Source organism: Bubalus bubalis, chromosome 8 (assembly GCF_019923935.1).
Source record: "Bubalus bubalis isolate 160015118507 breed Murrah chromosome 8, NDDB_SH_1, whole genome shotgun sequence".
Lineage (NCBI taxonomy): Eukaryota > Metazoa > Chordata > Mammalia > Artiodactyla > Bovidae > Bubalus > Bubalus bubalis.
In genome coordinates, this window is record NC_059164.1 from 37,350,262 (window position 1) to 37,365,646 (window position 15,385).

General features: G+C 32.8%; 1 protein-coding gene across 1 annotated transcript in view; it reads left to right on the forward strand.

Annotated features, from left to right (window-relative positions):
- PCLO (piccolo presynaptic cytomatrix protein) overlaps positions 1-15,385 on the forward strand; it is a 391,256-nt gene that overhangs the window by 336,778 nt on the left and 39,093 nt on the right. The window contains exon 21 of the mRNA XM_025291036.3: positions 12,447-12,588. Coding sequence (XP_025146821.3) covers positions 12,447-12,588 — 142 coding nt within the window. The remainder of the gene's footprint in view (positions 1-12,446; positions 12,589-15,385) is intronic.

Consider the following 15,385-nt stretch of genomic DNA (forward strand, 5'->3'; position numbering starts at 1 on the left):
TTTCACATATTTTTTGTGAGCTTCTCAGCAGATTTCCGCTTGAAGTAGCATAAAATATGGGTCAAGTATGAACTACAGAGTGAGCCAGAAGGAACTTTTTCTCTCCCTCCGGGGTTTAGTTGCATGCTAGGAAACCTGAAAGGAAGGACTAGACAGATTGTGCCAGCTCATCCTGATACCTAAACAACTCTCTGTTTGTATTTAGAAATCCCTGGAGATGTTTTTTTTCCAAGCCAGTTGGTTTGGTTGAATACAGGCCTGGCCATTTTAGAAGGTAACACCAACCTGGGAAGAGAGTTTTAAAAATAGGTTGTTTTTTAAAACCATACCAAAACTAAAACAAAAATTCTTAAAACCTTGAAAATTAACTTTAGTTTCTATTGAATATATTACATTGTAGGGATATTTTTTAATTCCTGAGCTATTTTTGTTTGATGCTGAGATTTTTAAGTGAGCCTGAAGTTTAGCAACACTGATAAAGGATGGGTAGAAATATCTCTCCACCTTGGGCAGTAAGAACTGCTGGGACAGCTTGGAGACGCTAGCTGAGAAGAGAAATCATTGACTGAGTTGTGTGAGGGAACTATGATTGAGGGTCCCTTGCTGTGGCTGAATTCAGGAGAAAAGCCTGAAGCTACTTCCACAGACCGCTGCTGGAAACTCCACTTTCCATAAGGCTCCTTTGCAGTACCTGTCAAAGAAGAGTTTCCTTTCCTTGTTGCCATGGTGAACTCTGACTAAGCCACCTCTCTTTGAGACCTGCTGTCTTGGGCAAGTGGTAGTGGGCGGCTGGGTTGGGAAACAGGGTGGGCGCTGGGAGTGGAGGGAAGTGTTGGTTACAAGGGCAGCAGCCGATCAGTGGTCCATTCTGTTCTGGCCAGAAGTAGATGGTCACTTTTGGTCAGAAGGAATTTGGCATTCTGTGTTTCTGGAAAGGAAAGGGTCCAAAAGGAAAGTGAAGATCAGAAAAGAAATCAGAATGAGATCATTTGGAGGTGAAATCATCTGGAATGTATGCAAGAGGTTAATAAAAACAGACTTTATATTCTTCAGTTTACTGTGTTTATGCAAAAATAAGAAAGAAAGGCAGAAGAGAAGAGCTTTAAAAATAAAACTTGGGATAGTATAAAGTGAAAAGAAAACAAACTGTACTGATATGAACACAGCAAGTAAGTAGCCAATAGAAATCGAAGAGAATCAAATTAGATTTCAGCTTTCAAATTTTTCGGCCTATTTCTCTTGGGGCAAGGGTTTTCTTTTGTTGTTGTTTGTGAAAATCAAAATGTTCTAAAGCTTTGTGTTTTTTAAGAGTTTTCCATATTTTCTTAGAATGATTGATTATGCATTTTCAAAACTCTGTTAACATTTATTGCCAGAAGTATCTCTGCTGTACTTGCAGAGTCACAGACAGTAAATATATAGCTCTGATCATATGACGCTGCCTCTTGTGGATGGACCTTCCTTACCAAAGGTGAATTCACTGACCTGTCATCACTGCATACTTTTGCTTTTTTCTGGTAGCAGCCATGAGTTCATCAAGACATCCATGTAAAGAATTACTGGTTCATACCGAGGACTTACATGTTCATTTCATCAGAATGAATAGTAAGATCAACTGGCCTAAGTATCAAACTTGGCTTCAGCATTGTGGTGCCTTTGTCACATGATCTAACTATGGGCCTGTTTGATTGAGCAGGACTATTAACATATGATTCAAGAAGAGAAAGGCCTAATTTTTAACATGCCAAAGTCCTTTAAATGCTATTTATGACATGTCTTTTAACAAAGTTAACCTAAGTTTTTTAAATGCAAATTATTTTACTTTAGGTTTGAGCAAATTTATTTTCAAAAAGGGTAATTTATCAAATTACCAGCAGAGAACAGGACCCTGAGGAAATGAGACAGGCAAGTAAATGCTGATGGAGGAAAGAAATGAGAAGCATGGAGCATGAGAAGGCTGATGGGAACACAGTACGAGATCCTGAACAGAGGGTACAATCTGAGCTTGGGGCTGGGAACATATTACCCGGGTAGGTAGGAGGCGTCGTGGAACCAGGGGAGAGGCAGAGGAATGCCAAAGGCACTAGGTAGCTACTTACCAATGTTGCCTAATTCCAGATATCTATCCATGAATTACTTGATACTTGATTTTTTTTCCACTTTTCATCTGAGTATATTATATAAAACATGATATTCCACCCATTCTTGTTATGCAGGATAATCTTTGGGGAGGAGAGGGAAATGAGGATGGGATAGGGGGAAGGAATCTTTACATATAATGAGTCAGACTGTAAAAAGTAGCCTTTTTTATTTTATTACTTTGTTGAATGTGTAAATATATATTTCAGTTATTGAGGTACCAAATAAACACTTTTGGATATTAAATGAAAACATATCAGCAATATTTGATTGGGGTATTGAGGTTTTTACATGCATAATTAGGAATAATGTAGATATAACCATAGCTTTATACCTCAATGTGTTTTAAAATACTGAAAAATAAGTTAGTTGATAATTTGAACAGAAACAAATCAAAATAATATTACAAATCAATCAAGAACAGATAAACTTTTAAGAAGAAAATGTTTGATGAAAGTTAGGAGGTAGGTGTCTATTTTTAAACATGAGAAAGACAATAGAATAAATTTTGCTTTATTCTCAACACAGAAGCAAAATCAACTTTTTCTCATTGAGACATTTCAAACTAAAAACTGCATTTTTTAAAGTTCTTACAGGTAATTTTTTTTTCAGAGTTCTTATAGCTTTTATTTTTATTTAAAAAATTTTGAAGTATAATTAATTTACAATGTTCTGTTAGTTTCTGGTATACAGCAAAGTTATTCAGTTACACAGACAGGTCATATCTGACTATGTGAAATGAGCTTGGAATCTAAAGAGGGAGAGAAAGTGTATTTTTTAATACTGAACAAGTCAAATTTCTTTCTGTGTAGCAATTTATATATTCTTTCTATACTTTTGTTGTGAAGCATTGTCATTGCTACTGACATTTCTTAAATAGCTACTTTGGCTCCATCCAACTATTAATGTACAAGAAAACTGAAGAGACTTTATGTAGAGGAAATCCATCTGGGGAAGAATTTGCATTATTTTATGCCTGCCAAATTTCATTATTTACTCTGGGTTTCTGTGTAACATAAAGTAGATGTTTTTTTTTTAAAAAAAAAAAAGAACTAGAAGAGACAAGCACATTTTTATGACAGATATAGTATTTAACTCAGACCTTATTCCTCTAAAGCTGTGAAGTTCTGGGTGAACAAATTCTGCAAAAGTTTAGAGAAATTAAAAGGATGAAAATATCAATAATAATAAATCTTTTCAAATAAGGTGATACAACTTGATGTTTTTTAGTATAGAAAGTAAAATTAAAAGTCACCATAGAATGATTGTCATGGGTATACTGGTTTAAGATGATTGTTGAAGAAGGCTTGTGCTAACTGCTTTGTTTCTTTCATTTTCACAGTTCATACTTCATTTGCATCACTATAGATCTAGACCAGTAATTCTCAGTGTGTCCATTGATCACTAGATATTCCAGAGATCTTTTCAGGACTCTACAAGATCAAAAAATTCTTAAGACTATTAAGATGTTACTTGCCTTTTTCACTCTCATTCTTTTTGTAATATGCATGAACTTTTCCTACATTTCCATGACAAGGCACAATATCAATGCGTTGATGGCTAATGGAAAATGTATTTCTCAACTGTTTATGTTAAACTTTTCTTAATTTTGAATATGATAAATATTGATAGATATAACTCACATAAAACAGAGTTCTTTGAGAAATTCAGTAATGTTTAAGAATGTAAAAGTGATCTTGAGACCAAAATGTTTAAGAGCCACTGCTCTATACATGGGCATAATCCTAATTTTTCCAATGGTCAAGAAAGTAGGATAATTAGAAGTTTCTCACAAGATATAATTATCATATTTGACTCTAAGTTTTCTATGCCTTATATCTCTTATAGTGCATTTCAGAACCCTTACTTTCCTTGCTCATTAATGTTAATTTATAATTTAAGATTGACTATTTTTTATTTTATCTTAATTAATTTATTGGGCATGATTTAGATTAAATTATGATTATATATGCCCATATAATTTTGAAGTTTGACTGATAAGTTATCTATCAACTTTAATCAAGTTGTTTCTAGACTAAGAGTCAGAGTATTGTAAAGGTAAATACATTTTATTTTGTGTCCTTATTTTGATAAACATTGGAAAAAAATCATTTATAAGTAGTTTCTTTTATCTTCTATTGTATCATCTATATCAGTAGTTCTACACATTGAAAATTAATTTGGGGCATTAAATAACAATAGAAACATTGAAGATAATCACTTTGATTCAAATTTAAGTAAAACTTGAGTTTCCTAACCCTTACCTAATCCTTAACCCTTAAGGATATAACTCAGTTTTTTTTTTTAAATAATTAAATCTAAAAAGGGAATTCTGAAAATATATATTTATCATTTATAGAAAATACTATCTGGGTTACTCAGATTTGTTGCTCATCATTTATTCTCATTCATACACACATTTTTTTTTAATTAATAGCATGTTTCAGAAACTCTTCAAAGTGTTAGTGATTTTTAGTGAACACAATAGATAAAAATCACTGTCCCATGAATCTCCCATTGGAGTAATATTTATTGAATAACCAATTAAAGATATGTGGGAGAATTTTAAGAATGACAAAAGCATGAGTTTTCTCTATCTTAAATTGAAGAACAATGCAGTTAGTCAATTTAAGTTTGTTTGTAACGAGACAATAGTATTTGTAGAAATAAATATCTGGAAATAGAATATTGTTTTGTTCTGGTCTGGTTCTCTCTCATGATCTTTACAGTTTACTGGCTTCCCAGGTGGCACTAGTGGTAAAGAACCCACCTGCCAATGCAGGAGAAGTAAGAGACACAGGTTCGATCCCTGGGTTAGGAAGATCCCCTGGAGGAGGAAATGGCAACCCACTCCAGTATTTTTGCCTGGAGAATCCCATGGACAGAGGAGCCTGGCAGGCTATAGTCCACAGGGTCACAAAAAGTCAGGCGTGACTGAAGCAACTTAACACACAACCAACTATAGGAGGAGAGAAAACAATCTATTTGGAGAAGGTAGGAATATTAATGGAATTAATTAAAGACTTTAGATTCCATGGGACTGGACATGTATTTATCAGATAGTTGTCCAGATCCCTCTTTATGGCCACTGCCTATATTTGAATGATCGTGAAAAATAATGCTGAGGGTTTGTTGTAGCATTAGCCATATAAATCAGTATGCTATTATTAATTTCTATTTGTTTGTACTGGAAATGTCTCCTTTGGGCAGGATTTTTATATAAATCAAAATATTTGGATTCTATTTAAGAATAACATCCTTGTTATCCAAGTATTCATGATCTTAGTGATCAGTTTCAGGATTATGAAGAACATTTTTCAAAAGTGACTATGTAATTACTTTTGCAAGCAAACTGCAAGAGAGAGGATATTTAAGTTTCAAAAGAGAATATTGTAAAATAGAGTTGCCCATGAAAAATTGATGCCCTTGAATATTTTTTCTTTCATATATGATTCTCCTTGCTATGAATCTTTTAAAGATTTGTATTGTGTTATTTAAGGGTAAAGATCTTAATTGTGTTAGCATTTTTTAGCACAAAAACTTGGTCCTTGATAAATTCTGTGTTAATTTTGTTTGGACATAGCTGGAATTATAAACTAAATTTATTTAAGATAAGATGAATTAACTTTAGTGATGTTTTAATCAAACATTTATCCATTACTTAATCTGAAATTTTGATCCACAATTAAACTTTAAGAAGTTTCTTCCAAAACATGTTCTTAACCAAAAACACCTTTAGAAAGTAAGGCACACTAAAAGGCAACATTATAGCATAAATACAGGAACAATATGGACCATATGGAGAGGGAAGAGTGCAAGCAGGATTAAAAGCTTTAGTATCTTTCTGAAGAAAGAACAGAGGATTCACATCATCTCCCTGTCTGAAAGAAGCTACTATGTGAATAATACGGAATATTTTAAGGGACGTATTTTGATTTTTATAAGCTTGTTATAACTTTCTGATATATGCATACATATATATTTCTGAAGGACCAAACCCAGTGTTAGTGTTAATTTTATCTTCAGCAACCCTGAGAGAGAAGTAATAAAATCACCAATAATTTTTCGTTTAGAAAATATTGCAGTGACATCCTTCCACTGCCCTTATCCAAGAGTTTACAAATGACCAATATAGAAATTAGAGGTGTCTATTTTAAATGCTTTTATTTGTGAAAACTTATAATTTGAAGGTAACAAATGTAAAGAATTACAGTTTGGAGGTTACAAATACAGATAATTGTATTGAAGCCACCTATGCCGTTTTTCTAGTGTCTTCTTTTAAATTTTCCCTAATTGGATAATGAATATATTGAAGGTAAGCAGGAAAAAAGCATATTACATTTCTAAGTCCTTATAAGATGCAATATCTCTTCTTAAATTAATACTCCTGGATGGTAGTAAAACCTAAAGATGTTACTGGACATAATTCAAGGGAAAACCTACCACTAATGCTGGTAACAGTGGAAATTAAAATCTGACATTTGGTCTCCATCCAAATCCAATCAGCAAATGTGATAAAGCCGCAAGATCTCTTTGGTAAAAATAACACAAAAGCAACAATAATAATAGATAGATAAATAGAGTGAAAGATGAAGGAGATAAAGTAGAAAAGGTCACTAATGTAAATATAATACTAGCTAAAGAACAACAAAGAAAATGCATGCTATAAGTATATAATTTCAGCAATAGGCAGTTATTTCAGTTCCATCATTATACTATTGAAATAAAAGAATTATTGATTGATTTATCTTAATTCCAAACAATTGATCCTAAAGCCCTATACACTGTATCTATGAAGATAATATACTGCATATAGGAATATAATAATAATATATATAATAGGAAATTATAGGCTTACCTACATAATAAATTACTCCTAAAGTATTTAGAAACACCTTTGAGCTAGACCAGGGATTTAAAATCAATGAAAGAATAGCACAGGCTTCATACATTCCACGCACTGAATTCTATAATAGACAACCCTTAATTTGAGAAATTCAGTATTATAGAAAACTGGATGAGCACTTTCATTAATTTTAATTAGTCTTGATTCTCTTTCATTAATGAATGTGTGACCTGGAAAAAATCACTTAAACTTTAAACTTTAAAAAAAAAAAGGGGAGGGTCTTAGTTTTTCTATCAACAAGATGATGGTTCTGGAACTAGTTAACTTTAGAGTCCATGATTGTGCAATTATAAAGTCACCCACAATTTTGATCTGACACTTTGAACACGGTGCTGCCATCATGTGGTAGGTACAGTGATAGTTCTGCATTTTTTAAAAGATGTGTATATAGTAGAGGGGCAAATCAACAGAGCAAGCTAATTGAAGACACATGGGCAGTCAAAGAGACACTACCCTATTTAATAAAGGTTAGCCACAGAGGAGCAATCAAACAGAATGATGTCTGACCACGTAGCAGCCACAGACAGTGAAGAGGTCAGAGAATAATTCAAAACAGATTGCATTGCCTCACAGAAGATAAAATTAATTTACCTGAAATGCCCCCCTCAATAAATGAGTCCCAAAATGATTCAACATGCTAGTATTTATTCTTCTAGACTTAGCAGCAGCAGCAGTGTATATAGAAACCCCCTCCCTAGAAGTAGACTTATACCATCAGATACTTATTTGATACACTCTTTTTACTAGTTGGCTTTTGCAAATACAAGTAAAAATTCAAAAAGAAAATAGGCCTCCCAAAATGTAATTCATTAAGAAAATGGCTCCAAAAACATTTTTCTTATTAAAAAAGTCTCAAATTGAATGTAAAATAAATATTTTCATATGTAATACACAGATGCATAATATATGATTTCTGAAATTCTGTTAAGAGTTGGAAGAATGAAGAAGAGATTTTTTTAATTGTTAATTTTGAAATCATAAAAGTATGAAAAATCATATTTAGTTTTACTGTTTTCAAGTATTATTTTCTACAAGAAATGTAGAGAGACATTATACTGAAATATAAACCAGAGCTTACCTCCTGTCTGTACACCAAGAGTTGCAGTCATCTTAAGGTCACCCTCTAGTACCTCCCATGGAATGTTACCATATGTATTATTCTTTCACTCCAGTTTAGAAATATATATATGTATGTATATATATGTGTGTGTATATATATAATATTCATGGTCTGTTATGAATTCACAAGGCTATGCTCTCCAATGTTTCATGTGTTATCATTAAATATTTCTTTTAATCAAACCAGTTTGGGGGTATTTGGGATGACAAAACATCTGATCAAGTGATCACATTTTTCTATACAGTTTGACAGATTAAAGTTGAATCTCTGATTTTAAAAGTTAACCAAAAAAAAAATAGATTACCCAAAGTTTCATTGACAAAGAATATGGGGTAAATATATATACACACACATATATATACTGTGGTGTTTCTGATATTTTTGATTTGTATCAACACAGAACTAGATTTTTAAAAAGTGAGAAATCTTCTATATCACTCAGATATTTTAAGTTGTTTGGTTAAAGGAAAGAATTATTAATATAATTATCATTATTATAATTTTTACTATCAATTTATTAAATATTGCTTCAGCATAGTTCCAGGATTAAGCTTTTAAGAAGGCTACCATGGAACAAACATAGGTAGGTTCTGCTTCCAATAACCACATGAATCTAACAACTATAATTAAATATAGAAAGTGATTATTGCTGTTAAAGGTATACAAAGTATGTGCTGTGAGAGTCTAGATATAGGAGAGTTCACTTCTGATTATAAAGATGAGGGAAATGTATGAAACAGGTTCTATCTGAACTGAACCTTTCCAGATGAGTATCATTTAGATAGAGAAAATGACAGGGTCAGAGGAAGGTATAACAAAATTGGAAAGAGACTTGGCTAGAGCTCAGGAGAACAAAAACCAAATCATAGAGATTCAAAGTGATTGGTCTGAATGGGCTTCAATGAAGAGTATACAAAGGAAAGTCATGGGAGGTACGTGTGGAAAACAACAGACGATAAATTAAATGAAACAGATTTGATAATGAAAACTAAAGAATTTCACTGAAATCATGAGATATCTTGAAATTATAATCTGGTCTCTAATAGAAAGTCCTTAAAGCACTTTAATTCATTGCTTTTAGGACTTACTGTTGGAGGTTTGCAGAAATACAGATTTAGTTCAGTTTAATGTAATTGATGGTTTCTTATGTGGGAGCTGATTCAATTAAAGAAAATTAGTAAATAGATGTGTTGTTTCAAGTAACTGAAAAGGAACTATTAAAATATTTGGACTCTTAGCACCAGCTTATCAAAACTGCATTTCTATATTTTTAACCTCTTTTTATGCAATATAGATATAGCCCTGTACAAGGAAGATATATTCTGCATTATAATCGAATTCATTTTCAGAAACTAAATGTCAAGCTATCTCTACATATCAGGTTAAGAAAAAAATACAGTCATGCACAGATGTTTTATTAAATAATGCCAAACATATAGATTCATTTGAGTTATTCACCTAAATACCCAAAATTTTTTTAGATTTAACTTTACGTGTAATTTCATTTTACAAAGGTGGACTTAGACTTATTCTGAAATTTGTATATGTTCCCTATATTTAGTTTTCTTTGTTTAAATATTACTGGTTTGCACTTAAAATATTGGCAATACTTTAATAGGTTTTCCACATGAAATTTCCATTTGCCTAGGCAATATGAAAAAACTGTTTCCTTAAATTTATTTCTAGCCTTTTTCCTTTCCTGTGATTATATTGTTTTACATTCTGTTCACATTTCTCAAATATCCCAGAAGAGGACTAGAGCTAGAAACTGCATCAGGTAAAAATCAAAGTTTGCCAGAGAAAAGATTAGATATTTTGAAATGTAAATAATAAGCCATCATTAGGTATTTTGATGTATTGTGAGATTTGTGAGATTGCTCAGGGATTAAAAAAAAAAGTTTTAAATTAGTAAATTTATTTTAAAAATAATGTCTAATAATTAAGGTTTGTCTTTGAAAATAATATATTGAGATTTTCCAGTTGATGAAATCACTTTCTTACATTCAGTATCATACTAAAAATATTAACAATCTAGTTAGTTAAATTATCTATTGACAATCAAAAAGTGTGATAGCTTTTCCTTGTTTATAATCCATTGACTTGTCTGATTCACTATGCAGTTTATTATACAGTTTAATCTATTTTATTGTGTTCATAATTTTATGTCATATTACCCTTGCATTTTATAACTTTATCTTTTTAAAAAGTCTTTAACACATTAGTTAGATTTCTTCTACATAAGTCAAAGAGAATATTAAGCAAACATTATGATTAGTATTCTTTTCCTGGAAATCTAGTCCTATGTGTTACTCTTAATTCACTGGTGGCTGGTTACTTAACAGCATTCAGGAACTTTTCTAACTAGCTATTCCCAATTTAATACACACCTGCCATTCAACTGACTAATTATCAAATATTTTTTCCTTCTCTATTCTGGAAAAAGAATCCTACTATCACTAAAATAGATGGTATGAACATTTCTGGTGGCTTTAGAGAAACTGGTTGTTCAGAAATGGAAAGGAAGAAGTGGGAAAAAAACTTAAAACCTTTGAAAGACTTGATCCTAGCTAATCTGATAGAGTTTCCTGCCCTCAAATGATTTCCTTCACAGCATCTATGTTTTCTGTTTTTTGGCGGGGTATACTGCTTAAAGCCCCGCCAGATTGCCGCTGTGCTTTTGTACATTTCTTTAAGAAAAATGTTGATAATATAAAATCATTAAAAGATTATCAATTCTACCAAGTGGTGTGGATCCAATCCAACTGCTTAAGAAACTCCTGACTAAACAGTAGAAGAGTATTTATGGAGGAGAGAGAATCTAAATAGTTTTGCAGCTTAAAGTACATCTAAAATTAGAAGAGAATCAAGGTGAATTCATTGTCAGGGACCAGATACTCCCACTTGCTCTGGTCATAGCAGTGCTATGGTCCACAGCATGTGTCCCCTTAGTCGGGTTTGTGCTTTGTCTTCATGTCTCTTTTAAACGGTGTTTTTCCCCCATAGCAGTAAGTTGAATTGGTGTATCACTATGCAGTTACAGGAGAAGGCAATGGCAACCCACTCCAGTACTCTTGCCTGGAAAATTCCATGGGCGGAGGAGTCTGGTAGGCTGCAGTCCATGGGGTCGCACAGAGTCGGACATGACTGAAGCGACTTAGCAGCAGTAGCAGCAGATACTCTCAAAGACTGGGAAACAGCCATTGATGATAAAGCCCTGAAGAAGAGGTCTGACGGGTATAGCAAAGAAAATCACCGTACAAAGTGTGGGTTACTGTATTCCAGCTTTATCTCCCTCCTGATTACCATCATCTTATGAGGGAGGCTTTATTGACTCCATTATTTTCAAATGAGGAAACTGACTTTCTAGAGTTACTTCAGCAGGATTGGGAATTCAAAACCATATTCTGTGAGATCAAAGCTCACACTCCTTAAACTCTGACCACACAGCAGAAGAAAAACGATAGTTTCAAAAATCTGCCTAGAGCATCTCCCCAACCCCCACAAAAAAGAGGAAACTCTTTGTTACTCTTCATTTCTTTGGCATCAAAATTTCCTCCCAAATCTCTAATCTAGAACTCTGCTAACATTACCATTCACTTATTGCATAATTTATAATACAGATTCATAATTCTTCTATGGGAATATGCATTCTTATGTTCAAAAATCAAACTCATGGGTTATTTAAAACAACTCCCACTCATAAACTAGGACATGACTAAGGGGAAACAAATATCTTCAAATTTTAAAACCTGCTGGAGGCAGTTGGTAGAGCTACATACAAACAAGTCCAGAATTTTTAATCATTTCCTGAAATGATCTATTCTATTTTGCACCTTGACTTCTTAAATTATTGGTTATTAATATGGAAAATATTGAAGCAATTTTCATGTATTCTTTTACTTCTATCTACCCAAGTCTTCCTAAAGTCTTTTCTCTATGAAATAGCCACAGTTCTTATTTGCTTGCCATATTATTATTGTAATACAGTACAAATAAATCACAACAAATAATATTTAACTCAGTCTAAAACTCTGATGGTTTATCCCTAGAAGTGATTTTGTTTTTCTTTTTTGTCCAGCAAAAACAATCAAGGGCTTTTAGTGTTGCCACTGAAAGTTATTGGTTAAAGAAAAGAGAATGAAAGGCAGGTTAAGAAATGCAGAGTTTTTGCCAGAGCTGTTTCTTTATAATGTAAATGAAGAAAAACGTTTAAGTTGCATTTGGAGATCAGTTGGCTTTTCATTGATTGACTGTGGCATTGACTCTTCCCACACCATGCAGCCAAGCCCACCAATCACCGGCCTGCAGAAAGCTCCGTGTCCACTGGCTCCTCGGGCAGCAGCTTTGGCAGTGGGTATAGCGTGGACAGTGAAGGAAGCAGCAGCACTGCAGGGGAGACTAATCTATTTCCTATTCCAAGGATGTAAGTGGCTCTCTTTTTATTCCACTACAAAGTTAACAGCATCATGAGTAAGCTTTTCTTACCAATGAAAGGGAAATAACTAGATAATTATCCAAGTTTGAGTCAGTGTCTCTGAAGCACTTCCACTCTGCGCCAACAGAAAAATAGACTATTCAGGAAAGACTGGATTACTTTAGTGAATTCTAAGGATGAATGCTGGTCACTACCAGGACTACTTAATCAGTACATTCAATATTTAATAGAAAACAGTGCTAAAATAATAATTTAGATGTCCATGGAGTCGCAAAGAGTCGGACATGACTGAGCGACTGAACTGGACTGAACTGATGCTGGAGGAAGTTCAGCAGCAGTAGTATGTGGATGCTTTAATCATATAATGTATAGATTAATTTATTTTGAATCAGGAGACATTTAAATATATATAAAGAGCTCATATATTTGAAATAGAAAACACATTGGACTACTAATAACTTTTCAACTATAAATTCTCCTACCATTAAAATGGAATATTTTGAAGTGGAACCATATTTTCTAGAACAAGTAATAAGCTGTATATAGGTCCCCAAATAGATACTCTTGGAATAAAGTTCATTTATAAAATGTTAAGCCTCGAGAAAATCATATTGCAAATAAAATGCAAAACTAGAGCAGATTGTATTTAGAATGTGTTAGAATGGTTTTAGTCATATTGGTGGCAAAATTTAGTAGCATCCAAGATAAATCCAAGATAAATATGTTATCTCTATTCCAATATCAAAATCTAAACTCCCTGACTTTCTCCAATAACTAGTTAAGTTTTCAAAAATGCCATTGGGCCACAGCTCCAGGATCTAGGCCAGGGTGAATCTAGCCCATTGCCTGGTTTTGTAAGGTCTGGGAAGAACTAAAAATGGCTTTTGCATTTTTAAATGTTTCCCAAAAGCCCAGAAGAATAGCATTTTGTGATACATGATAATTGTGTGAATTTGAAATTTGTGTCCATATGTTAATTTTCATTGGAATATGGCCCCACCAGCTTGCTTATGTGTTACCTAATATTGTCTGTGCTCTAGGGGCAGAATTGTGTGATTGCAGCAGAGACCATTCAAATCCTTCATTATCTGGCCCTTTACAGAGTGAGTTTGTGAACCACTGGCCTGGGCCCTTATTAAATTTTCTCTGTTGAGTGAAATCTTTTTACTTCTCTTTGTTTTAATGTCAAGGTTTTTTCAAATCTTTCCTTTTGATCCCCAGAAGAGCTCTAATATTTAGATGATGGCTAAAGTTTATAAAAGCAAAATAATAGGGTAAAATAGATTTGTACAGTGGAAAAATATGTTTATTTTGTGATTTTCAGGATATGTTTTTCCTACTTGACTCAGTATTGGATTATCTATCCATCTACTTTTTTAAGATGTAGATTGTGGATTCAATGGACTTATTTGTATTTAATCAGTTCATTTTTATTGGCAATGATTTCTAAAAGGGGTACCATCTCGTAGGTCCACACATGGATGATCCAATTTAACAGAAGAGAATTTCCGTAAAGTCATTGCATTCCTGTCTCCAAGCTGTGAATATCATATGTCAGTAAAGGTTTTGCACCACACATGACTTCCAATTTATCTGTACCTTTCAAGATACATAATTTAACACTGATGACAAAATTATAACTTCAGAGCATAAAGTACATTATTTCCTCAATATCTGGATGTCTAAAGTGGATTGTTTTTTTACTTACAGACCACATTTCAATTTTTTTTCCCCATTTTCCTGTTTCTTTTGTAAATCAAAAGCTTTTAAAAGTGCCTAGGAAGCTATTGTTTTGCCATATGAGCACAAAGAAAGTTCTTTTTTCTAAAGCATTACAGGAGATATATAAGAATCAGTATTTGGTGGTTCTTTTATCTCCCTTTGTATCTAACACAATTATTGCTTGGGCTAGCGTAAATGTTCAATAACTACTTGGTGATTGTTTAACAAATAAACATTATCATTTGTGCAGTCAGAATGTTCCGAACTGAAGGTTATTTATTGGGAATTCAAAACAATTGCATCCTTTATATGACCAACAGTTATATTTCCTTTGTACTTCATTTAGCTTTCGCAGTGCTGCAAGTTTTCTGTATAATCTTAGAAATGCACCTAATATATATTTTGGCTAAATACCAAATCTTAAAATCAGTTTTCAATAAAAGTAAGTACTGCAGCTGAATAGCATCATTAAAATATTAAATCTAAACCTCAAGGCCAAATAAAAAATTACCCAAAAAATTCTTGTTACAATTACTAAAAATTATACTTATTTTGTTAAAGTCTGGCATAGAATAGAATAGTAATTTTTTAGCACTCTGATCTACTAGATTAGCACTGCTAAAATGTTTCTCACTTTCAACTGAGTATGGCTCAATAACAGGTTGTGTTTTGGCTAGCTGTCTACTAATATAGGGTACTGCTAAAGGTAAGATTGCTACTATTAGGCTTTCTCCCTGGGTAATAGTAGCAGATACAGCAAAGTTAATTTTTTTAACTTATCAATTCTTTGTTGTGATCTCACTGAAGTAATTACACAAGCTGAAGTTTCATACATTGCTTAATCAAGACTTTTGTCCATATTCAGATGCAGATATATATAGATATATATATATATATAATTTCTAACATTTCTAACTTTATCCTTCACAATATCAATTAATAAAAATGTGTCCTTAAAACTTTGACCTAGCATTGTTATATTGGAACAATATAATGGCTTTCAAGGTAAAATAATTGTTGAATTTACATCAGTTCCTCTTTCATTATGTACAGAACCACTTCA